This window comes from Apiospora marii (assembly GCF_038362585.1).
Source record: "Apiospora marii strain CBS 49790 chromosome Unknown utg000004l_segment0_segment0, whole genome shotgun sequence".
Classification (NCBI taxonomy): Eukaryota; Fungi; Ascomycota; class Sordariomycetes; order Amphisphaeriales; family Apiosporaceae; genus Apiospora; species Apiospora marii.
In genome coordinates, this window is record NW_027117375.1 from 996131 (window position 1) to 1020802 (window position 24672).

The 24672-nt window shown below is 53.0% G+C and overlaps 6 protein-coding genes across 6 annotated transcripts; 4 read left to right on the top strand and 2 right to left on the bottom strand.

Moving 5' to 3' along the window:
* Positions 1-844: 844 nt before the first annotated feature.
* Positions 845-1640, top strand: PG985_006249 (uncharacterized protein; the record flags this gene model as incomplete). The annotated part of the gene is made up of 3 exons (XM_066826018.1): positions 845-917; positions 1236-1308; positions 1379-1640. 3 exons carry the CDS (start codon positions 845-847, stop codon positions 1638-1640), a joined length of 408 nt encoding a protein of 135 aa, XP_066685625.1.
* A 5637-nt stretch (positions 1641-7277) lies between these two features.
* PG985_006250 (pyruvate carboxylase) lies at positions 7278-11148 on the top strand (the record flags this gene model as incomplete). The annotated part of the gene is made up of 5 exons (XM_066826019.1): positions 7278-7545; positions 7623-7742; positions 7813-7874; positions 7945-10800; positions 10855-11148. The coding sequence occupies 5 exons, from the start codon at positions 7278-7280 to the stop codon at positions 11146-11148; spliced, it is 3600 nt and encodes a 1199-aa protein (XP_066685626.1).
* Positions 11149-12462: 1314 nt separating this feature from the next.
* Positions 12463-13378, bottom strand: PG985_006251 (small nuclear ribonucleoprotein B and B'; the record flags this gene model as incomplete). The annotated part of the gene is made up of 5 exons (XM_066826020.1): positions 12463-12599; positions 12658-13051; positions 13112-13183; positions 13274-13282; positions 13355-13378. 5 exons carry the CDS (start codon positions 13376-13378, stop codon positions 12463-12465), a joined length of 636 nt encoding a protein of 211 aa, XP_066685627.1.
* Positions 13379-13985: 607 nt separating this feature from the next.
* PG985_006252 (60S ribosomal protein uL5) lies at positions 13986-14603 on the top strand (the record flags this gene model as incomplete). Its single annotated transcript, XM_066826021.1, has 2 exons — positions 13986-14124; positions 14195-14603. Coding segments are annotated over 2 exons (516 nt in total), but the record flags the coding sequence as incomplete, so codon positions are not given.
* Positions 14604-15885: 1282 nt separating this feature from the next.
* PG985_006253 (uncharacterized protein) lies at positions 15886-18802 on the top strand (the record flags this gene model as incomplete). The annotated part of the gene is made up of 2 exons (XM_066826022.1): positions 15886-18348; positions 18503-18802. The coding sequence occupies 2 exons, from the start codon at positions 15886-15888 to the stop codon at positions 18800-18802; spliced, it is 2763 nt and encodes a 920-aa protein (XP_066685629.1).
* Positions 18803-19800: 998 nt separating this feature from the next.
* PG985_006254 (C2 domain-containing protein) lies at positions 19801-24437 on the bottom strand (the record flags this gene model as incomplete). The annotated part of the gene is made up of 3 exons (XM_066826023.1): positions 19801-21153; positions 21210-24173; positions 24246-24437. The coding sequence occupies 3 exons, from the start codon at positions 24435-24437 to the stop codon at positions 19801-19803; spliced, it is 4509 nt and encodes a 1502-aa protein (XP_066685630.1).
* Positions 24438-24672: the final 235 nt, after the last annotated feature.

A 24672-nucleotide genomic window follows, 5' to 3' on the forward strand; every position in this document is an offset into this window, starting at 1 on the left:
CCCCTGTACCCTCGAGCCAACCCATCACCGCCACCACCGTATATGGACCCGACACGTCTCGAGGGGCTTCAGCATGGACAAGCACCACCATACTATAATCCAGGATGGAAGATTACGCAGTAAAGAAAAGTGCTTTCTTGAGACATTAGGGTTATATGCCAGAGAGTGGATAGAACACGCCCAGGGGAAGACGTTGTTCAGATCTACCATCAGGCAGGGGAGCGTTTGGGAAACATTTTCAGGCCCCTGTTACTCCAAAGTGTGTGACATGTTTTATGGTTTTGAGGCACGACCTGCACTTGAGCAACAGGACTGTATGATAGTAAAATATGGAGTCATCTATTTTTTTCGTGCGAACTATTTCTTGACCTTGCTTGCCACGTTGTGCGCCGTGAAGGAAACTAGACTGATCCTAGATACCTAAATACATTAGGTATGGCATACGTACGTAGTCGTAGCTTTTGCCCATTCCGAGAGTCGTATAGATCCAACCTTGGGCGATTGGTGCCGGGTTGGTCATACACTGCCTATGTACATACATTGATATGCAATTTACCATGACGTAGGATGAGCAAGCTGATAAGAAGATATACTAAATCCGGGGGAGAGAATCAATGGATTACGACACGTGACTGTTTTTGAAGTCGGGCCCCCAAAATTCTGCAGTCTGAAGGAAGCGCAAAGCCAAGACTGGCCAGCCAGGATCGGAGCAAACGGCGCCATTAGTTGGGGAAATTCAATTGAAAGATCGTGCAGCAACTTTTCAGTTCACTTCCCGCGCATACGACCTCGACTTCGACCCGACCTCATACCACCCCCCAACACCCGGCATCACCAATTCACAATGGCCGCCTTCTTCAAAGCCGTCAATGCCAAGATCCGGTCTAACCCGACCGTGAGCTACTTCTGCTCGACCCGTACGTGACCATCCATCTACCGATATCTTTGTTATCCGGTCTTCGCTACGTCTAAGTCCGACGGTGACGACAAAACACGGGAGAGACGGGGCGGTCCTGCAACAACATTCTATATGCATTGGTGTCCTGGGCATGCATGCAAGATGTTTGATGATGCTAGCTGGGCAGTCTCAAGCTGTTGTCTGGCGGGAACGCCCCAGCATCGCAGGCCGGAACCGGAGTTTTGGGTTGTGGTCTCGTCGTGTGTTCTGATATTATTACTGCCTGGGAGCAACCTACGTATATTGTGTACGGTTTATTGACTATTGTGCGCAACAGATTTCTGGGGCCCGGTGTCTAACTTCGGCATTCCCGTGGCCGCCGTCATGGACACGCAGAAGTCCCCCGATCTGTAAGCACCACCTGAGCTGACGAGAGACACGTGGAGATAGAGCTCTTCCCAGCTAACATGCCACTTCCAGGATCTCGGGCCAGATGACCGCCGCTCTCTGCATCTACTCGGCGACCTTCATGCGCTACTCCCTCGCCGTCTCGCCCAAGAACTACCTCCTCTTCGCGTGCCACTTCATCAACGAGGGCTCTCAGCTCACCCAAGGCTACCGCTACCTCTCATGGCACAACTGGGGTGGCAAGGAGAAGGCCCAAGCCCAGGGCGCCGTGGAGGAGGCCAAGGCCAAGGTTGCTGCCGTTGGCGACAAGGTCAAGGATGCCGTCTCCAAATAGACGACCCGACCAGGCTGGAAGAACTGCGTGCGCTCTACACAAGACACACGAGGAAGATGGTAATCAATGGGCGAAGGTCAATACTGAAATCGGCATGGCGACGAACAATATAAAGAGGGAGTTCTCCCCCATAATGTTGTTGGCCCTTCCCAAGACGGGTGGCTGCAGATGATATAGAGCTGCAGAGTATCGATCAAGGAAGATAGATTCTGACCAACGGGGCGGGCAGCGGGCGGCTTTGTGGTCCTGTACATCACTGTTCTATGAGCGACATCAATAAGTACCTACCTTGTTGGAATCCAGGTTGCTTCTCTCTGCCGGCAAATGACAATGCATCGCTGCGCCGAAGGATCTTATCCATCGAGGTACTTGTTCTTGGCGAGATGAAAACCCGTTCTGGCAGGACGAATGCATATCGCGCACCTCGGGGCTCCTTGGGGGAGTGCTCCAGGACATGTGCCGATAACCTCATTCGTGGACATCAGAAGGCCGGCAGTCCAAACATATGTAGCCAAGTGGTGCTCCTCGGTCATTTTCTGGATCCTTCCCCACGATGGTGCCGTAACGTAATCTAAGGAGTTAGAAGGAAGCTATGCATGGCCGTGTTGTATGCAGTGGTTGCCGGGCGCGGTCTGTGTGAGCGATTTGACTATACCTTGTAATGCTGGATCCTCACTTTTGGTGCAGTATAGGAGAGGAGGTATGGACAGTTCCGTCGCATTGATGTTTCGGGGCCGGCCAAGAGAAAAAGGCCCCCACTCCTCTATCTCTGTCATTGAAATGAAGCAAAATAGATCTCTGGGCGCGTTTCTGGGCGCATCTCACCCTGGAAGATGTATGCGCATCTTATCCTAAAAATGGGAATTTGATAGGCAAGTACGCTCATCAGTGTCTTCATCCGGTATTGGTAGGCCGGGGCAAGGGGGGTAAAGAATTGAACTAGTTGACGCTGCTGATGCATGAGATGTGAAGACGGAGCCCGGGGGAGATACTACGAGTCCGTCCCTAATAAGAGGTGAGCAGGAGGAGGAGGTACGCAGATGCATAGGAGGGAGAAAACCCCTCGCGTTGCAGTCAATCTGCTGACGTTTCATTCAGTATTCCTTTTGTCTCCTTCTTTCTTTTTCTTACTCTTCTGCTGCTGCTGGCAGGTTCCAGGGCGCTTGCTTGTAAGTGAACAGATAAGAATGGCCTCCCTCGTCTTGGCCATGTTGGTTAGCCATGGCATAGTAACGTTGAAATCACGGAAAAGGCGAGTCGTGTGTCGGTCAAAAAGCACTGGCCAACCTTGGCGGCACCTGTAGAGCATGCCAAGACCCAACGAGCGTATTCCCACTCACCTCCGGCAGATCAGAAACAAAGCAAATCAGAAGCTTGGGTACTGCCGAATCAACAATCTATTTTCCCTCCAGAGGCGTTCTTGGCTTTGCAGCCAAGACCTCTTGCCGACACACGTGTGTGGGTGTGGTTCGGATCAGACACTTTAGAAAAGGAAATGCTGTACCGGTATGCAGATACGTACCGATGCAGAAGGGGCTTCAAGGGAAAGTTGGGATTTTTACTTTTGGGTTGCAGGCTGGGAAGGGCATACCCGTCTTCCGCATGTCCGATGATACTTAGCTGGGCCGAGGACGAGCGCCTATAGGCTATAGCCCATCTGGACTGGTGGTCATCCTGCAGATGCACATCTAGATAGGCACCCAATCTGGTTATTTCCAACCAGGGATCTGCATAGCCATCTGCATCCTCAACATAGTGAGCCGGCCTGAACGGATGTATGCAGTGTCATCAGCACGTCGACAGTTGATGTTCGTTTGCGTCGTGAAGAGACCAGTTGTTGGACAGTATCTTTTTTACGTGTCTGAGACCTTGTGCCCCCGCCGGCTCGGAGACCGATGGTTGTCATGTTGGTGAGCGAAAGCTCCATGATCGGAACTTCCCTTGAGCCGTAGCCGGCGCTATTCAATCACTTACACAGTACTGTCCTCATCAGCCTTACTAGACTGGTTCCGCCGCCCGAGCCCCGAAGTCGGGCCTAAACACCGTCGGTCTTGAGGACTGGTGCGCCGTGAAGTAACAGTCACCACCATCGAACCATCTATGTACGATACAACAGCTGTGTCGAGGCGCCTAGAGTCGGCCAAGCGGACAGACGGGTGTTGGTGGTCAGATGGGCGAGCAGAAAATTCTAACACAGATTGTTGACATGTTGTCCCATTACTACATCGATCTGATTGTGCAAGATAGAGAGGAGGGGAGCGGGCCACGGCTGGATGCATTGGGAGATGCTTGGCAGAGGATACGCCGCGGCTTGCCAAGGTGAGAGTCGAGTTTCGAGCCGCTCGAATGATGAAGCAGGCTCCTCCTACGTGTAGTTTGCCGATGCCACTGAGATGGATCCATCCAGCACGAAGGTTTTTAAATAGCGCAGAAACAGGGCCTGGATAGAAAGAAACAAACGACCGCCCAGCGCACATGGAAACGCGCCCCCCACACTGTTGCGTTTTACCCTCCCAGCAGCCATCGGCAGTGGAGGGGAGGGAGCTGGGAGCCTCGCGTAGCTGTCAGTTCTTGCTGGCACCAAACGACGTGCAAATATAGGGTAGCATGGGCGGGCTGGACGATTTGATACGTACACCGCCGGAGAGGTCAGCCATGTAGGATCGACAGGTGAATGAAGCCCTGGTCCGTTTTCTGATCCGTTCTGCCCACTACCGAAACAGGCCCATGGCTACGGCATCGCTCGCTTGATATCCGCGGGATTCAGGGTCGAATAAGGCCATGCAGAAGGCCATGGGCCCCGTGACCATGGATGAGTCAAGCTCGAGGTTCTTTTTTTTTTTTTTTCTATTAAGCGCCTATCCCTGGTTGTGGTAGGGGGTACGTACTGGGAGTATAGGCCAGGTAGGTTAGGTTAAGTAGTATCCGAAGGTATCCGCTTCGTCGACCAGGAACACGATCGCCCGCCAAGAAAGTTAGCTATGCCGAGGGCTGGCTCTTGGCTTGTTTAACAACATAGTCTTGGCTGCCACTGGTTTGTGTTTCCTCGGCTGAATACAAGCTGGCCCCCGTCAAGGGCTTTTTTCATCACGGTCGCAGGTGACGGTCCTTACTGCGTGGTAGAGCAATGCATTGGTGGAAAGAAAGGACGTCGACATGCATGCTGCTCAGCCATGAGCCAGGCCAGGCTCCTGGTCAAAGAGGGCCGTATCATGTCTGTTTGCCTTGCTGCCGTGTTTATTAGTCAAGTTGCACGGCAGAGCAGCTCGACCCCTCCACGGGGCGCGAGGACGAGACCCGGTGTGGTGGATGGTTTCGATGAGCTACTAACCAAAGCCCCCGTAGCAGCGAAAGGTAGACCGAGTCTAGTGCGATAGGCCGTCCGAAGCGGAGTGTGGGATTAGTTGCACATAATAGACTCTCGTCACTCAGACATAAAAGCAACTACAACGTTTATCAGGACCTCGGCTGATTGGCCGGAAAATAGACAGCAAAGTCAATCGCGGATACCAAGGGACTGGTAGATTCTCCATATTATTCTTATTGCCTACCTGAGGCCTGGGTGCAGCAGCAGCATGACGCGACCGCAGGCTCCGTTGCTAGGCCCTAGGTACATACATACATTATGTATAAAACATACCTACTACTACATCAATACTCATAGGCACGTTGAAAAGACGAGTCTGGGCGACTGGGGCGACTGGATGGAGTTACGCACTGTCCGCCGCATCCAGCCAGACCAAGACCTCCCATGACGAAATAGAGTTTCTCAACTGTGTTTCCCTCCGAGCAGACCCCCGAGGACGACAGGCAAACCATTTTGAACAAGCAGGGGCCGGAGAGATGCCAGGGGAGCCACCGGAATGGCTGGAGTTGCCAATGATCGGCTATGCGGTGCGGCGGTCGTTCTAGCGCCTGGGAGAATGCTGATGATCTTGGGTTATGGAGCTCGGCGTACTATCATCGTGTGTGCAAAACAATACGTTATTGCTTCCGTATCTGAAATATTTCACCATTCACTATGCCATTCCTTATCCAAGGTTCTGCTACTCCGAGGCCTAGGTCGGTCTTCCAGTTGCAAGCTGACGACGGGGATGGGAGACAGAACAACCCCGCCAAAGCATACTCAGGCCCGGAGACCCACCACAGCAAGAATTGAGCAATGAGAGGCCCGGATAAGGGCAGGTCGAGGGTTGTGAAACCCCGCCATCTCGAAGCTTGGACAGGGTTTGCTGCCGTAGCTATTTGACAGAACCGACAGCTCGAGGTTTAAGGCAAGCTCTGTAATCCCTCACCAAATCTGGTACTACCAGGCTAGCCAAAGATATAAAGTCAATAAAAGTCAATTCGCCGAGCATGTGTAGTAGTAGGTACGGATGCTGGATGCCATCTACATCAACGTATTCAAACCTGGCCTTTCCGCCGTTCGCTAAATCGGCGTTTGGAAGCAGCCATTGATCCCCACGTGCTTTTCGTAGCTACCAATGTAGACCGCGTACGTATGGTTCCAATGAGGGGCAATTCTGAAGCAGCCATATATAGCGGTGGAGCTCCGTCACGGGGAAGAAACAACTTCATCGTAGGAAGTTGCTATTTCTGTACGGTCGACGCCTACCTGGGGTTCCAAGTGTGGAGAGCAGGACAGCTGAGCTACAGCAGCAACTACCGCCTACAGCTGATGGCGAGAGAGAGACACCAGATGCAGCATGTTTCCCTGGATGTTTGCGCAACTGTGTCAAGCAGGGGTGGGAAGAGCCAGCAAAAAAAGAGGGAGCTCGCAACCAAAGTCCCACCGAGCCATCCCCCATGCCCCCCATGCATGGCCACGCGCATGCCTCACATTTGCTATGTTTGGTTATGTGTATGTGTGTCTATGTGTGTCTGTAGGTTATCTAAGGTAGGAGGTGTATAGTCAGGACTCAGCAGGTGGGAAACAGCCCAGGGTACCCTACGTGCCTGCATGGGTCCATCTGCTCGTACTGTATTCAAGTGCAGAAGAGGGGACGGCGGGGGAGGAGGGTGACTCTGCTCGATGCAACTAGTACCGCCCTAGCTGTTAAGATTATAAGATCCCCTTCCCCCCTCCCCCCAAGCTGTTCCTCGTTCGTTCTTCTCTTGCCTAATCAACTCGGGTCTTTCTTGCGTAATAGTCCCAAAAGATAAGAGACGACCGACCGCTTCCTTCCTTCCGTGGACGACCAGGAAAGAAGAAATTACCCTCCGTCTTTTGGTGAGACAGCAACACCGCCCCGAGGAAGACAAGGAAGGACTTGCGTGACCCCACGTCCCTTCCCTCCTTGGCGCAGCAACTACACACCCTGACTAGCTAGTGCTCTCGGCCATTCATCTCTACACAAACCACATAACGTCAGCGACGCTCTGACTGACACACCCCCACCAACAACAAATCCTACGGCTGGCCGTTGAGACCTCAACAACAAGACGCCTTAGGTATTTCACTCTCTGTTCCTCTAACCTATCTATTTCTTTTCCCACTCAGCCCGTTCTTGGAGGGTCTGTCTGTCTGTTCACGGTTCTCCACCCTCCTACTCGGGCTCTGCCTTCTGACTTCTTCTTCCCTAAGTTGTTCGCTCGCTTTCCTCCAGCCTCATCCAAACCACGCCTTTGGAAGACAAGATGGCGGAACTCCCGGACCTCAAGGACCTGAAGCCCACTGGCACTGAAGGCGCCGTCGACGATGATGTCTTCGAGGAGGGCATGGCGCCTAAGGAGGCCCAGACGGTACACCACATTCGTGCCAACAGCTCCATCATGCAGCTGAAGAAGCTGTTGGTGGCCAACCGAGGCGAAATCCCCATTCGTATCTTCCGAACAGCCCACGAGCTGTCCCTTCACACAATTGCAGTCTTCAGTTATGAAGACAGACTGAGCATGCATCGGCAAAGTAAGTGTTGCGGCCAGACTAACTAACTCACTAACCGCATGCCAGCGGGACGGCGCTAATTGTTATCTTTTACGCAGAGGCCGACGAAGCCTACGTCATTGGCAAGCGCGGGCAGTACACCCCGGTCGGTGCTTATCTGGCCGGCGACGAGATCATCAAGATCGCTCTGGAGCATGGTGCCCAAATGATTCACCCGGGTAAGTAGCCTGCGATTACCTAGGCAGCTGTCTGCTCCTTTTGTGATATACTGCTGACTTTTGACCCGAGGTTATGGCTTCTTATCCGAGAACGCCGAGTTTGCCCGCAATGTCGAGAAGAACGGTTTGATCGTAAGTTTGGGGAAACCCTACTTCTTTTCCCTGGCTGGGCACTACTGATTGGCTCGCTTGCGTCCTATAGTTCGTCGGACCTTCTCCCGATGTCATTGACTCCCTCGGCGACAAGGTTTCGGCACGAACACTGGCTATCAGGGCCAATGTTCCCGTTGTCCCGGGTACCCCCGGTGCTGTGGGCACCTTTGAGGAGGTTAAGAGCTTCACTGACGAATATGGCTTCCCCATTATCATCAAGGCCGCTTACGGCGGTGGTGGTCGTGGTATGCGAGTGGTGCGCGATCAGGCAAGTCTGAAGGAGTCGTTCGAGCGAGCCACATCCGAGGCAAAGTCTTCCTTCGGCAACGGCACAGTCTTTGTGGAACGTTTCCTGGACAAGCCCAAGCACATTGAGGTCCAGCTCCTCGGAGATAACCACGGTAATATTGTGCATCTGTTCGAGCGTGATTGCTCGGTTCAACGTCGCCACCAAAAAGTCGTTGAAATTGCACCGGCCAAGGACCTCCCGGCTGCAACCCGCGACGCCATCTTGAACGATGCTGTCAAGCTGGCCAAGTCAGTCAACTACCGAAATGCCGGTACAGCCGAGTTCTTGGTCGACCAGCAAAACCGCTACTACTTCATTGAGATCAACCCTCGTATCCAGGTCGAGCACACAATCACCGAGGAGATCACCGGTATCGATATCGTTGCCGCTCAGATCCAGATTGCCGCTGGCGCCACACTCCAACAACTTGGATTGACCCAAGACAGGATCTCCACCCGAGGTTTCGCGATCCAGTGCCGTATCACGACAGAAGATCCCGCGAAGCAGTTCCAGCCTGACACTGGAAAGATTGAAGTATACAGGTCCGCTGGCGGTAACGGAGTCCGTCTTGATGGTGGCAACGGATTTGCCGGTGCCGTCATCACCCCCTACTACGACTCTATGTTGGTCAAGTGCACATGCTTGGGTTCTACCTACGAGATCGCCCGCCGGAAGATCCTTCGTGCTCTCGTTGAATTCCGTATTCGTGGCGTCAAGACCAACATCCCCTTCCTTGCGTCTCTACTTACCCACCCTACCTTCATCGACGGCAATTGCTGGACCACATTCATCGACGATACCCCACAGCTGTTCGATCTCATTGGCAGCCAGAACCGAGCCCAGAAGCTGTTGGCATACCTCGGCGACCTCGCCGTCAATGGAAGCAGCATCGCGGGTCAAGTTGGCGAGCCCAAGCTCAAGAGTGATATCATCATCCCTGAGCTTTTCAACGACGACGGCTCGAAGCTTGATGTCTCCCAGCCTTGCCAGAAGGGTTGGAGAAACATTCTCCAGGAGCAAGGACCGAAGGCGTTTGCTAAGGCTGTACGCGAGTACAAGGGCACTCTTCTGATGGACACAACTTGGCGTGATGCTCACCAGTCGCTCTTGGCTACCCGTGTGCGAACTGTTGATTTGCTCGGCATTGCCAAGGAGACCAGCCATGCTCTGTCAAACTTGTACAGTTTGGAGTGCTGGGGTGGCGCCACCTTTGATGTCGCCATGCGCTTCCTCTACGAAGACCCTTGGGACCGACTTCGAAAGATGCGAAAGCTCGTACCCAACATTCCCTTCCAGATGCTGCTCCGTGGAGCCAACGGTGTTGCATACGCCTCGCTGCCTGACAACGCTATCGACCACTTCGTCAAGCAAGCCAAGGACAACGGTGTCGATATCTTCCGAGTATTCGATGCTTTGAATGACGTTGATCAAATTGAGGTTGGAGCTAAGGCCGTCAGAAAAGCTGGAGGAGTCTTGGAGGCAACAATTTGCGTGAGCGGCGATATGCTGAACCCCAAGAAGAAGTACAACCTCGAATACTACATGGGCCTTGCAGAGAAACTGGTCAACATGGACATCGATGTTCTTGGCATCAAAGACATGGCAGGGTGCTTGAAGCCTCATGCCGCGACTCTTCTCATCGGCTCCCTCCGCAAGAAGTACCCAGATCTTCCCATTCATGTCCACACTCACGACTCTGCTGGCACGGGAGTTGCAAGTATGGTGGCCTGTAGTCAAGCGGGCGCCGATGTCGTGGACGCCGCCACGGACAGCCTGAGCGGCATGACTTCCCAGCCCAGCATCAACGCCATTATTGCATCTTTGCAGGGAAGTGACTTCGAATCTGGTCTCAACCCTGCCCATGTTCGAGCTCTCGACGCCTACTGGGCTCAGCTGCGCCTTCTCTACTCACCATTTGAGGCGCACCTTGCCGGTCCTGACCCAGAGGTCTACGAACACGAAATTCCTGGCGGTCAACTCACCAACATGATGTTCCAGGCTCAGCAGCTTGGACTTGGTTCCCAGTGGGCCGAGACCAAGAAGGCTTACGAGCATGCCAACGACCTCTTGGGCGATATTGTCAAGGTCACGCCTACCTCCAAGGTTGTTGGAGATCTTGCCCAGTTTATGGTCTCCAACAAGCTGTCTTCCCAAGATGTTATTGATCGTGCAGAAGAGCTTGACTTCCCTGGCTCTGTTCTCGAGTTCCTCGAGGGTATGATGGGCCAGCCCTACGGCGGATTCCCCGAACCTCTTCGCTCCAAGGCCCTCCGCAACCGCCGCAAGTTCGACAAGCGTCCCGGTCTCTACCTCGACCCCGTTGACTTCAAGAAGGTTCGCACCGAGATTGGCCAGAAGTGGGGTAGCGTGACGGAGTGTGATTTGGCTTCCTACATAATGTACCCCGAGGTCTTTGACGATTACAAGAAGTTCATCCAGAAGTATGGCGATCTTTCTGTTCTCCCCACCAAGTACTTCCTCACTGCTCCCCGGATCGGCGAGGAGTTCCATGTCGAACTCGAGAAGGGCAAGGTCCTGATCCTCAAGCTCCTTGCTGTCGGACCCTTGTCAGAGAACACTGGCCAGAGGGAGGTGTTCTATGAAGTGAACGGAGAGGTAAGTCGCCCTATGTCTTAGGCTTGATGGTTAGATACTAATACGGTTATCTAGGTGAGACAAGTGTCAGTGATTGACAACAAGTCCAGCGTCGAGAACGTCGCTCGACCCAAGGTTGATGCCAGTGACAGCAGCCAAGTGGGGGCGCCTATGGCTGGCGTATTGGTGGAACTCCGTGTCCATGAAGGCTCTGATGTCAAGAAGGGCGATCCGATCGCGGTTCTGTCTGCCATGAAGATGGAGATGGTTATCTCCTCTCCCCACAACGGCAAAGTCAGCGGCCTCCAGGTCAAGGAGGGTGATAGCGTGGATGGCAGCGACCTCGTGTGCAAGATCGCGAAGGCTTGAGGAGTTTGACGAATTATGCCCTTTGATTTCATACTTATTACTACTAGCCTACCTTGTGAACAAGAAAAGTAGATATTACTTCAGGGTCACTCGATGCAATAGTCCGTGATTACTCTCATCTCTGCCTAGTTGATGTACCAGTCAGTAGTTGCTTTGGCAACACCAAACGTATCTCCATCAGCCTGCATTTTCTCTTTTGTTCTCACCAGTCCCGTCTCCAGACCCCATGCTACTTACTATATAGTTTCCCACCAATAACTTTCAACTTGATGGACATTTCAGAGTAGCAACAGCAAGATACAACGTCGCACAACTGGGGGGAGCAGGGTGCTTTCCGAGCTCATTTTGGGGAGACCTTCCCGCGCTCGATCCAATGTCCGACTTCGTGAACTTCTCTATCCATACTTTCCAAATGAAAATATTTCACGCCATTTATTGAAGCTACGATATTATATATTTCGGGTGTTCTAGGCGATGGATTCAGGGGTATTATTAAATATTGGGTTAGAAAAGTTTTATACGATAGATTTAAGGATAGTATAAATATTAAGTTTAAAATATTTTTTAAATCGTTCTTTCTCTTTTTATAAATTTTCTTATAAAGTTTAAACTCATTCTATTCTTCTTTTTATTTAAATATTAATTACTAAAAATTAATACTATTTTCTTTTTTATACGAACGTTATACGATCTTTTTATAGATATACCGTATATTACCCCCTTTCGACCCGACTTCCAGGGGCTCTATTAACTCTGAGAATCGGGAAAGTCTCTGAGTTTTGCGCGCTGTCCTGAGACAGCCTTTTGGACAGCGTCCAACCGGCATTGCTATGCTCACATCACGCGCTAAACAGAGGACACCCCGGATCTTATATTGGTTCTCCAATGCTGACCAGCTTCAAGTCATCATTTTCCAGGCCAAAGATAGCCCTGGAACCATGAACTTGGAGGCATCAGTTCTGAGTCTGGTCAACAAGGGCATGGAAATACAGGTGGCTCCGAGTCTCTGGCGTTAGCTAGCTAGTTAGGCGGTTAGAGGAAGTGGTAGGTTGGTATGTATGCGACGAGAATATGGCTAACGTTGCTTTACAATTAGTCGAAGGCTCGTCTTTTGGATGGAACGTTAAGACATGTTGTGATATCATTTCATTCATTTGGTAGCTGAGAACTAATCCCAGCATGAGGGTGGCGCATCAATGATGCAGCTGGATACACTTTTCTTCGTACCTGCAACCTAAACGCCGGTGGTATCTGTTTGTCCATCATAACAGGACCAATTCAACTCTTTGCAGTAGCGAACTTCCCGCGTCACATCTATCGTCGTCCGGGGGGGTTGAAACCTGGCGGGGGAGCACCCGCACCGCCAGGGAAGCCAGGGGGCGGCTGGAAGCCAGTATTCGGGGGGAACCCAGCGGGAGGGAAGCCACCAGGGGGGAAGCCAGGAGCCGGAGCTATGTATTGTTAGTCACTTTCCGAATCAGGGTTAGCAGTGCAGGGGAATTGACTTACGGCCGCCTCTGCCCGGACCAAAACCGGGAGCACCAGGGAATTGAGGGGGGAATGCAGGCGCGCCACCACCAACGCCGGCGGCAGGTCCTGCGAGAGATGTAGGGGCAGCACCTCGGCCAGCGGGACGCGCTACGCCTGGGCCTGAAGTAAGAGCGGTAGGGAGGCTGGTTGCAGCAGTCTTTCCGAGACGTGTGCTGGGATCGGCGGGGGGTGCAGACTCGACCGACAGCGAGACGATCTGGGCGCCTCGCACGATGGTCAGACCAAGTGTGCGCTTCTCTTCCGACTCGATGGTTTGTGTTGCTGAGCCGGATGCGCCAGGGGCCGCAGGCTTGTTCTGCTTTCGCTTCACGCGACGGAATTCTTCGGTATCGGCGAGGACGAGGTTCATGTGCTATAGCCCTGGTCAGTGGGTTTTCTGAGAGCGGCGTGTTGGGAATTGGAGAAGAGGTACCTTGTCGAAAGCAAGCATCTGTCCAGTCATTTGGCGGCCGTCCATCAACGTGACTCTCATCCGGTAGTTGATCTGCAACACTTGTCAGTATGGGTCGTAGGACACTGGGTGCGCAAAGACGCGTCGCAAAACGCGTATTCGGTCCTGCGAGAGGGTACGTACGTAGCCGGCCTAGAATAGCATGTCTGGTCAGCCTGTGATGTCAACGTCGAAGCCTTGAAGCGGTGGAGGGGAGCAGCTCACCATCTTGCCCTGTTTGTTCGACATGTTTGCGAAGAGTTGCCCTGGGGGACTTCTCTAGCTTTTCAAAAAATTGATATGGGTGGTTTGCGAAGCCGTATTTGACTTCTGCGAGATCTCGGACTGCGATGGCAGGCACTTGGAGAGATCGCGACTTTGGTTGGTATGAAGAAGCCGAGATAAAATATTGGGACAAGACGAGGCCAGGCACACGACGGGCAAGTTAAGCTCCAAGCAAGCAAGGCTGAAGAAGGGACCGCTTGCAATTGGCCAAGTCTTTTGCCCAAAGCTCCAGCTTGGAGCTCCCGGTTAAGCTAACCCTCTTAGGATTAGTGTGTATGACTCGTCACCCACCACTGGTCCCAGCTTCATCAGCCCACTAAAAGCCACTTGGGTTGAGCCACAGGGCAGAGAAGCCCTCCTTCCCCCCCAAAATTTCGCTGGATCCAGAAAGTGCAGCTTTTCGATCTTTGGAACTTTTCGTTAAGGCCGACCGACCGGACAGACAGCACCGCAAGACATCACATCACCAGAACCACCGCTCGTCAACCACTAACACCACAGCCAAAATGGTACGTACATGCCAATTGGAACTTGCCAGTCGAATCGGGATGCTAATCCATGATTTTTGCAGTCTGAGAAGGCCCAGAACCCCATGCGCGAGCTTCGCATCCAGAAGCTCGTCCTCAACATCTCCGTTGGCGAGTCTGGTGATAGACTCACTCGTGCCGCCAAGGTTCTCGAGCAGCTGAGCGGTCAGACCCCTGTCTACAGTAGGTTTCCCCATTGCGCCTTTGGCATTTTCCCCCCGCCCTTCACACGTTGACCGTTTTCTCCCTCTAGGCAAGGCCCGCTACACCGTCCGAACCTTCGGTATCCGACGTAACGAGAAGATCGCTGTCCACGTCACCGTCCGTGGCCCCAAGGCCGAGGAGATTCTCGAGCGTGGCCTCAAGGTCAAGGAGTACGAGCTGCGCAAGCGCAACTTCAGCGAGACCGGCAACTTCGGTTTCGGTATCTCCGAGCACATCGATCTCGGTATCAAGTACGACCCCGCGATCGGTATCTACGGCATGGACTTCTACTGCTGCATGACCCGCCCTGGTGAGCGCGTCACCCGCCGCCGCCGCTGCAAGAGCAGAATCGGTGCCTCTCACCGCATCAACCGCGACGAGACCGTCAAGTGGTTCAAGTCTCGCTTCGATGGTATTGTCCGATAAATCATTCGCCCCTAGCATGGGAGATGGATGACGAACAAGAAAGAAAAAATGATTGAACGCGGAGGCTCATTATGGCGTTGGCTGGATTTGGGACACTATTGCATTCTCGTGTACATCGCGATCTATCGACGAGTTTATCTCGTCAACCCAGCAGACTTTAATCAAGTCAGCACCGGCCTCAGAGACCGACCGGCATCATGCCGGCTTCCCTACATAATTCTTTCTCCGTTCGTGCATCAATTGACAATCTTGTGACCCTGGCTCCTTGGAGGTTCTCAATCTTCTCTTCTATGTTTATGTAATTGCGTGGCCGCCACCTGCTGATGTGCATATCCATCCAGTAAACGACGGTATTGGTCGAGGGTGGGTTACAAGCTACCTTGAAATTCATGGAATGCCCGAGGATGGAATAGCATCTGCTCATATCGATTCATACCTATGTGAATACAGATATCATCAATACAAGTAAGTACATAAGTACATATCAATTGAAGGTTTCAAATGGTCAATATGGACCTTCAAGTGCTTGATTGGATTACAGGAACTTTGTGCCAAGTTATGTCCCCACTTCGTGATCAATTGTTGTAAGTTGGAAGGAGCGAATTCGAGGTACGCAGTTGCCCGGACAGATGCAATACAATACAACCACTTTCAGCACTCCAGGCCTGGCACCTTCCTTTTGTTTATTTGTTGTATCTGGTCGGTTGCTCAAATTTCAGCTGGCAATTGCGCCAACACTGCTTCCTGTTATCCCACCGTCCATCTAGAGTACTCCCGCTAAATTCCCAATAATCAACATTCCCTCACTTGTGATTCTACGGATGAGGTCTCGTCACGAATTCAGCCCAACCCCTTGCATTTCCACTCGTTGTATGAAGGTATCCGCTTGTCAATCAAAACCACCATTGCACCATCGGAACCAGTGCTCTGCCTAAAGAGCAAGAACTGGCCTTAGGGTCCCCTTGTGCGGCGTAAACGGTTCATCTTGCGGATGAAAGTCCAAACAGGTTGCACATACGACGGGTCTGTCGACACCTTCTGACGCCGAAGGAGTCTGGATTATCAACATACGTTTGGGTTTGCAGTACGACAAGGCTGCCCACGATATCTCGTTTCACGCACCACGGCGGATTTGGGTTTTGTAACTGCAATACCGTTTCTCCTCTCATTGAGTCTGTAAGTTATCTTTGATCAGAATCGTCCGTTTTGATCGACGGCCACACTGGGTAGAGGTGTTCATTACTTCTGTCGAAAAACATATTGGCTGACTAACCATTTCCCTAGGTTTGGATCGTGAATTCCTGTCGTCACAAGATGCCTGGTGCTAAAATGAAGTCCGAAATGCGGCCGGATGGGCTTCTCGGCTCCCAGAGCAAGGTCGCAGTAAATAGTAGCCGGGCAAGCAGCGCTATGTCAGAAGAAGACGCCATTGCTGGCTATGATGCATCTCAAAACACAGCATGGCATCCTTCAAGTTCTCGGAGCGCCTCTGCTAGGCCCAACGCGAACAGGACCAGCAACCAACTCCCCACAGAATATCCGCCACATGAAGATGATTCCTCGGATAATGAAGGGACTTCGCCCGCACCTGGTAAGCTGCTGAGCGTCTCAGGTCGGGGTTATGAACAAGACCAAGCCTCGGTACATGCAAGTGAGTCGGATGTACACGATGACCCGGTCGGGTCCGAAGAACTGGAGTTCAATGAGACAGGCGAGGATGTTGATGATTCGAAGAGCGAAGAGTCGATCAAGAGTTTTGGCGACGAAGAATATACCCCGTCGCAGCGGTTGGCTGGCCCCCGATCCGAGAGCTTCCAGAAGGCGCAGCGAGTTTCTACCCGCAGTGCGAAGCAGAAACCAGTACGGACAGGCAATCCCCGCAGTTCCAAAGGCCGTGATCATTCAGCCGAAGGAGGGGATTCAGAGGAATCAGATACTGTGCATGCTACACCGGTAGGCAAAGCGGGTGTAGCTCGAGGAAAACAACAAAAAGCGCTATCGCAGAGGATTGCCAAGGCTGCATCAGTTGAACATTTCGTCAATGACAGGCCGACCAAGCAGATGCAACAGCATGAGGAACAGGGCACGAGAGCCCTACCTTTTAAAAGGAGGATTGCGAAGAAACCCTTCACACCGGGTAACGAGGATTCTGCAAGCAAGACTTCACTGAGCAAGGCACATGCAAAAGATTCGGCTTCCACATATTCAGACACCGGCACCAAAGGCAAGAATACCGCAGAGGTTCGGTCTCGCGCGACTCCACAGAAGGGGGTGGACGCTACCACTTCGCCTACTCTCTACGAGGTTGAGGGCTCTTCAGAGCCTGACGACAAACGAAATCTTTCAGCTGATCCCCCACGCAAAAGATCTGATCCAAGAGCAAAAAGTCAAGATGCGCGAAAGCTTTCTCAACGCCAGCGCTCTGCTTCAGGCTCCAGAGCAGCAAATCCCCGGAATGGCAAGTCGACCATGAAAGGTACACAGAAGAAATCGTTCGATGATGATATCATAGACGACGATGGCCCTTCTTTGTCACTCAGCATATCAGCAACCAAACCAAACTCCAAGAAGAGAAGAAGCTCCCCGCAGAGCTATGGGCCACGATTCAAAAAACCAAAAAACCCAGTGGTCGAATTCTCTTTCGAGGATGGAGGAGGTACTATTGCACAGTCCAGTCCCAGCGAACGTCCAGACTCTAGACGGTGTTCTCCGGATCCAAACGAGGCGGCCCCTATAGAGATTTCATCGGACGCGCCAAGCTCGGAGGTGGCAGAGCAGGACTTGCAACCTAACGGTTCCAATAACACCGACTATCCTGCTGGGCAACAAAAGCTTCAGTTGACGATTCACGATTCGTCTGCCATCAACAGACCTGGTGCTTCCCCAAACAAGAAACCAAAGACAGTCAGTACGTCATCCTATACAGTGCGGCCATCTCCCCTGGATCAAGTAAATGCTTCATCAAATTCCGACAATGACAACATTATGGGATTCGCAGATGACGATGCTGTCAAGAATGATTCAACATCATCTTCAGTTGGAACCAAGGTCCAGAGAGCAGGAGCCAATAAGGAGGTGGCACTTTCACAACAGGAGCAAACGCGAAATTGGAACAGCAGAAATTCAACTCCGATGAAGACGAGAACTACCAAGTTCTCTGTACCAGTATCAAAGAACATCGCCTCGAACGACCCCTTTACTGGTCCCCGAGACCCCGTGAAAGATAAGGGGTCTATAAATCAACATCCACCGCCGCAATCCGCAGGTCAACGCATAACATATGACCCACAACCTCAGGAGGCAGCCACAGCCCCCATGATTGAACCTCATCCTTTCACTGGTACCAATACCGGAGTCAGCAGGCTGGGTCCATTAGATACCCGGCCCGGAGCTTCTTGGCCAAAACCGATGCCGCCAGCAAACTACCAACCGAGGGTTTCCCAAGAGACTTATCGGTATTATGAGAAGCCTTGGGAGCAACACCCACAGCCACAGTCACAGCGTGACGGCTTCAGTGTGCAACATGCCCAAGCACGGTACGCGCAGCCAAGCCCAGAACAAGACTTCACGGCTCGGTTGAATCCAAAGACCCTTGAATTTAACCAGAAGCTTGCAGCTATGCCATCACTTCGTCATGGAAACCCTCACAGGCAGACTTTCGTGGTTTCGCCGCCTGGGCAAGGGAGCTCTCTTGATCTCAACATCACATCAAAAGGGCCTCAGCTTGACCATCAAACCAGACAGGAAGCTTACGTTGACGGAGCCAATGCTGATCGTGTACAAAAAGTACACCCCGCAGAAATTCACAGAAACCGATGTGATGACCTTATATATGGCGCCAGTGAAGGGGTAGCAGCCATGTTGCACGACATTGTCACGGCAAGTTATACGTATTAATCTGATGTGACAACTTCTGATTCTTCTTCTACAGGTGATCCATCGTCGACTTTCCCCAAAGCAAGCCATCATCAATAATGTCGTCCGAGAATATGATCGTGGCAGTAGCAGGATTACTGCAACACTTCTGAAGCGCCAACAAGACGAATTCAACCCAGCGGTCAGCAAGTTCCATGGCAGCTTTCAAACCATCTCGAAGACATTCGCAAGAGCCTCTCAGGGTGTGAAAGAAGGCGCAAAGAGTTCTACCATAAAGTCAGAAGCGCTCTCAAACAAGTTCAACGAGAGGAACCAACATATGTGCAAACTTCGTGAAGTCATTCGACAGAATTGAACCGAATAAGGCAGATTTTGAACCCACGGATTCTGTTAACTACCCAATGCTTGTTAACCGCGCGTTTCACGGGCATTGAAGACTTGCGAATGATTGCTTTGGTATATCATATTCATATATCCTTCGAAGCGGGGCTGTGGTATCATCTTGGACCACAAGAAAAAGAACAAGAATGAACAATGGGGCAAAGGAGGAGCGGTTTCGAGAGTTGTAAGCAGGTTGTTCATTCATTGCTATGAGGCTGGTTGGGGGGGATGTATCAAGACTACATGGTAAAATCATCAACTTGCTTTGTTGGCGAACAGTTACGGATATGTACCCTGTAATCTCCATGCAGCTGCACACGCACTGCACTACTAGTACATGACACTAATAGATTCTGCCAACTTTACTCTCTGGAATCCGAGGTATACCTTGGGATGGCAGCGTTCATGACTACTGTTGACTGCCCTTTCCCTATATACGATGGCTGGCGTTTAAGAGATGCCGCACCCCTGAATATCAATTTTTACTAACCCAAAGTACGGCTCGCGGTGGCAGGGGCAGTATTCATGTGGTGCTCCTTTTGGGCTTACAAGTTTGTGAATCTCGATCATGCATGATGTTGCTACCCGAAAAGTGATATGATGAGGATGTATTATAAGTCACTTCCGCCAGAGTAAAGTAGCGAAGGCATCGAAGCAGCAGCTACACAGGGGACTCGTATCATGAAGAAAGAAAATCAAACCGGGCCAGAAAAAGAATCAAAAAAAAAAAAAAAAAAAAAAAAAAAGCAGTACAAGAGACAAGCCGTTAGAACTCCGCCCATCCATGCTCCCCCCTGCCAATCCGTTCATATTCCTTTTGGGCCCAACTCCCGGCGCTGATTAGAATAATCGTGTTCTCGCTAGTTACTTATTAATCGAGTCCGTTTGACTTGACCATGTCCTGTCAATCTGCTTCCTGCGGGCCGCGTCCCCGGGCAGCCTCAGACTGTTGGGAGATCCACGCTGGCGGAACTAGCTGGGCGTGGTCTCGCGGGTGGGTTTGGTGTCCTTCTTGGAGAGGAAGCTGCGCCTCATGGCGTTGCCGCTGCGCGGGCTGTCGCTGCTCGTCGTGGGCCGGTTGTTCTCCACGAACGAGCTCTTGATGACGACGGCGCCCGTCCCGACCTTGATCTCCTTCTCGCCGCCCGACTGCGTGTCGTCGACAAAGTACAGCGTCTCGCCCAGGTCGTCGTCGCTGCCAAAGGTGTGGTGGCCCTTGACCTCGAGGCGGAACTGCGTGTCGGCAGTGCACGTGTGCTTGAACGTCTCGTCGTACTGGATCTGACTGCTAGCTGACTTCTCATGCTTGGTCTTGCCAATGACCTTCTCCTTAGGTGCCAGCTGACGAACCAGCACGTAAGCATCCGCCGATGGCGGGAAGCCGTTGGCCGAGACGATGGTGAAGGTAGCTGTGCCTGCTCCAGCGGCGCCCGGCGCCATGCTATGCACCGACACGCCACCCATGCTGGTAGTACGGTGATGGTGGCCGCCGTTGGAAGCGCCATGCGAGGAAGACGGCGGAGTCTCGGGCGACTCGGCACCATCAAGGAGAGGCCCCGTAGATCGCCTCAGGCCCGGAGCAGGCGCAGGCGCATCCCCATTGGTTACAATGGATGGGACGTCGGGGTTAGCGGGCGGCATCAGAGTCCCGTTGGCGTCGTCATCGCCCTTCTTTCCACGGAATCCCCGTCGGAGGAACGAAGCACCCTTGCCGACACCGTGTCCAACAACACCAGCAACCGCGGCGCCACCCTTGATGGGAGCACCTGCCACTCCGGTCACAATCCTGCCGGGCGCTCCGAAGGTGCCCGAGAAGGTGCCCGTTCCCATGCGTGTACGTGTGACATAGTCGGGGCGGAAAAGCAGCCGGATGCGAATGGAGCCCGACTTTCCATCAAGGAGGAGCTTCATCTCCTTTGCTTTGAAGGGGTCAAGTTGCTCCAGGTTGATGTCTGCTCCGCCCAGGAAGTCGGGCTTGTCTGCGAAGTCGTAGTCGTATACATTGACATGGAACTTGGCAGCAGTACGAGACGGCACAGCCACTTCGAAGAACTCGTTCCAGACCGGATCAAGCGTCTTCTTCTGTGTCTTGGTCTTGTAGATGTCTTGACCGTTGAGCTCGAATCGGGCGTAAGGGTCACTCTTGCCGTTGGAATCGGCAGCTGGCAGCCCAGCCGCGTCGAGGACGTCGACGCGGAGGTTGCCCATGTTGTTGATACTTTCGCTGGGGTCGAGTTCCATCTGTACGGGAATGTACTTCAGGCTGACCTTGACCCAAGTTCCTCTGTTCTCGTCATCCTTGAACTTCAAAACTGTAGGGTTGTTCTGGTATGCATTAGCAACGGCGCAAAAGAGCATACGTGGGCTGTCATGCAACTTACCAGGCATTGCTTGAGAGTATCCAGGGTGTTGCCGGTGAGGCGAGCAATGGTATGGTCCTCGTCACGCTCTTCGCCGGGCTTCTCCTTCTTTTCTCGGACCTTGAGCGTTAATCTGGAGAAGTCGAGCTCGCGAATGAAGCAATCACCAATCTCGTCAAACTTGTGCGACTTGTGCTTCGCTGACCCAGACACGTACGAGGGGAACAGCATGTCGTCGACATTGACCTCGACATGGGAGCCACTCTTGGGCATTTCGGCCTCCATGAAGTGGAAGATGAGGAAACCGGACTCGTGCTTGAGCAGTTCCTCGGGCGTGAGCCGGATCTTCGGGGCTTGCCGGGGCGCATCGCGGCGATCAGAGAAGGTTGGAGATGTTGGCGTAATCGGCGGCATGCCTGGTGACAGGGGTGCGCCTTGGCCATTTGTCGGTTTCCTCTCCAGCGACGAGATCTTGCCAGCATCCGCGGAGCGAGTGAGTTCGAGCGAGCCCTTCGTTTCCTCGGCTGCAGCCGCTTCCTCCTCTTCCTCCTCATCCTCGGGATCGGCGATGTTCAAGCAAGGATAGAACGATGCCGTGTAGCTAAGGACACCTTTAGCAATGCCCTTTCCGTGCAAGCGGAGGCCGTCCTCAAGCAGGGGTTTCCGGTCGTTGACAAGGTATTCGCCATTTTCATCCTGCTCGATGTAATCGCTCGCCAAAAGCTCAATGAGCCCCAGACTGCGATCCTTGCCCATTTTCTCGGCGTCCATGACCTCCAAAGCAAGGCGATCCCGCGACGAGTGCATGGGGACGTAGACGACCTCGTCAAACTCGGGGCTGAGCGTGTTGCGATGCGTCACAGTCCGTCCCTTTTCAATACCTGACAGTACCACGCGAACATAGGGATCCGATTTACCCATAGTCTCGAAGTTCCGAAGCTCGCGAGCGTGCTTGAAGTGCAGGCGCATGACACCAATCGGTGTTTGGTAACCGCCCGTGCCGACCAAGTCGCCTGTCATGGCAACAGGCTTCCATTGCGCAGTAACCTTGATACGTCCAGAGCTTACGTTCGACAGGTTGTACCAGTCCTTGCCCTGCTCCATCATCTCAAGCAGATCTTCCAGCTTGATTTGGTAAGTACCGACAAGCTGGTCACCAGCAAGTTCTCGGTCGTCCTTGATCGCGATTCCCAATTTCGCATTCTTCCTGTCGGAGATGAGGATCTCCTTGTAGCCGTCGTCCCAAATCGGGTTGTTGGTGCGCTTGAGCTTCTTGGTGTGGTGAATCTCCTTGCCGTTGAGCAGCAGAGCAGCATAGGGGTTCAGGAGGCCGACCATGCTCTTGCTGGCGTCAAGATCCTTGGCTTGGTGCAGCGTGAAGCGGAGGATACCAGTGTTCGTCTCAGGGGGCGGCTCCACCTTGCCGTCAGGCAAGGTAGTTTCCTCCAGGACGGGGAAGAAGCGAACATCGGCCGAGACGACACCACGGGCCTTCCCGTTGGACATGACCTCGAGGCGCTCGTTCTCGAATACATTTAATTCCTCCAGTTGGTCCAGCTGGAAAGACGCGATTCCAAGCTCCTTGTCCTTTCGGATCTCATTATAGTCGAAAATCTCCAGATCGAGACTGTCATGGAACGAACTAATAATGACATACTTTGTTTCGTTCCAACGAGGGTTGGAAGTATCTTTGATGGTCTTCGTCCGGGCGAGCTCTCCACGCCGGCTCAGCGAGACAACGACGTATGGGTCTACCGTACCAGCAAAGTTGTCGGGGTTCTTCAGGCCTTGTGCGCCATGCAGCGTGATCGCAACGACACCGATTGCTTGGTCGACCGGGGTTCCAGCCAGCATCTTGGCGACTTCGATGGGGAAGACGTTGGGGTGGTACATCATCGGCTGCAGGTTCCCGTGAATCTGTTCCAGGATAAAGCTCTCCAGACCCGGGATGAAGTTGATATCAAAACCAAACGTCTCTCCACCCAAAGGCTTGCACACGTAGTCAATCTCGGGCCGTCCCATGAAGCACATCTCGATCTTTTCGACGTGGGGGAAAGGAAACTGCAGCTTGAGCTTGAGGCGCATGATGCCGGAGAAGGCCATATCCTCAACAATCACATCGAGGCCCTTGCTGATCATGGCCTTTCCAACTCGGATTTCCAAGACAACCTTGGGGTTGACCTTGTTCTTGATCTGCTTCGCTGTCATGTCAGCGGTATCGTTGGGCGTAAAGCTAAACTTCCAGTCCATGACAACCATGTCGTCCTCGGCTTGCAGAGTCTTGACGTGCTCCATACGAGGAGGCTTGGAGCCCAAGGTGAATGTTTTCAGCTTCAGGCTGTCGAGAAAGGCCGGAGTTGCCGAGCTCAAGACTTGGTCGACCGAGTTGATGATGGTCTCCGCAAGCACTGGCTGGTAGATGGGCCAGAACTTGAGCATGAAAGCATTGATCCATTCTAAGGACTCGACGTCCATATCCGTCTTCTTCATAAGGGCCATCTCCCTCGTCACGTCGTCTCGGAAATTGCGGCGAACTCTTCGAATGGACGTGCGGTAGTACGTCGAGCAGACCGCCATCACGATGAAGACCCAGGACAAACCGCCTCCTAGGACGGCCACCAACCAGGATGCGAGGCAGGCGAAGATGATGACGCCAGCATTGTGGTACCAGTCTCCGTACATGGTGGCGGGAATCTTGCCCTCCAGCCACGTCTGGTGGTCGAGCAGACTCTCGCCCGTCATGGGGCTCTCGTGGGGCCAGCCGTACCGCTGCTGCCATCCTACTCGGGCAGCAATGTCCTCGGGCCTCTCTTCGTCGTGTGTGTCATCTGTGAAAGGGTTCCCCTCCTTGTCTTTCGGGACGTCGATGGCGCCGGCTCGGGAGGGCGAGGGGAGTTCGTAATCGGCTTTGTTTCCGTCGTCGGCGTCCGTGACTACAGCCACGGCCTTGTGTTTTCGATGAGGACGCAGCTCGTCCGGCACGGCCTGCAGGCGGAAAAGCAGGGAGTCAGTATAATGCGTTCAGCGGTCGCGACATGGGGGGCCGGGAAGACTCACAGCTTTCGCCTGGCGCCGCTTCTCCTCCGGGCTGGCATCTGGGTCGAAGGTGAAAGCAGCTACCCCGGCATTCTTGCTCTCTTCCACCATCTTTTTCTGGGCATCGTCGGCGTCAACGCTCGAGTCTGGGTTGCCAGCCGCCTCGATGGCGCCCTGCTGCTTGAGCTCGGCGGCGGATTGTTCGGTCGCCATTGTCGCGACGATGAACTTGTGCAAGCAGAAAGCGCTGCGCAGGCACCTGTACTGTTATTGGGAAAACCACTGGATCGAGCGGGATTGGAAAGCAGGACGTGGCTCAAGCCATATACTGGGAGTTGGCTCTTATAAGCTTGGGTAGTGTAGAGCTAGTGGTAAGCTTATTTCGGTATGCTGCGAGGCGTCTACGAATCGCCCTTGGGCCGTCCTATTTGAAGGCCAATGGGTGTAT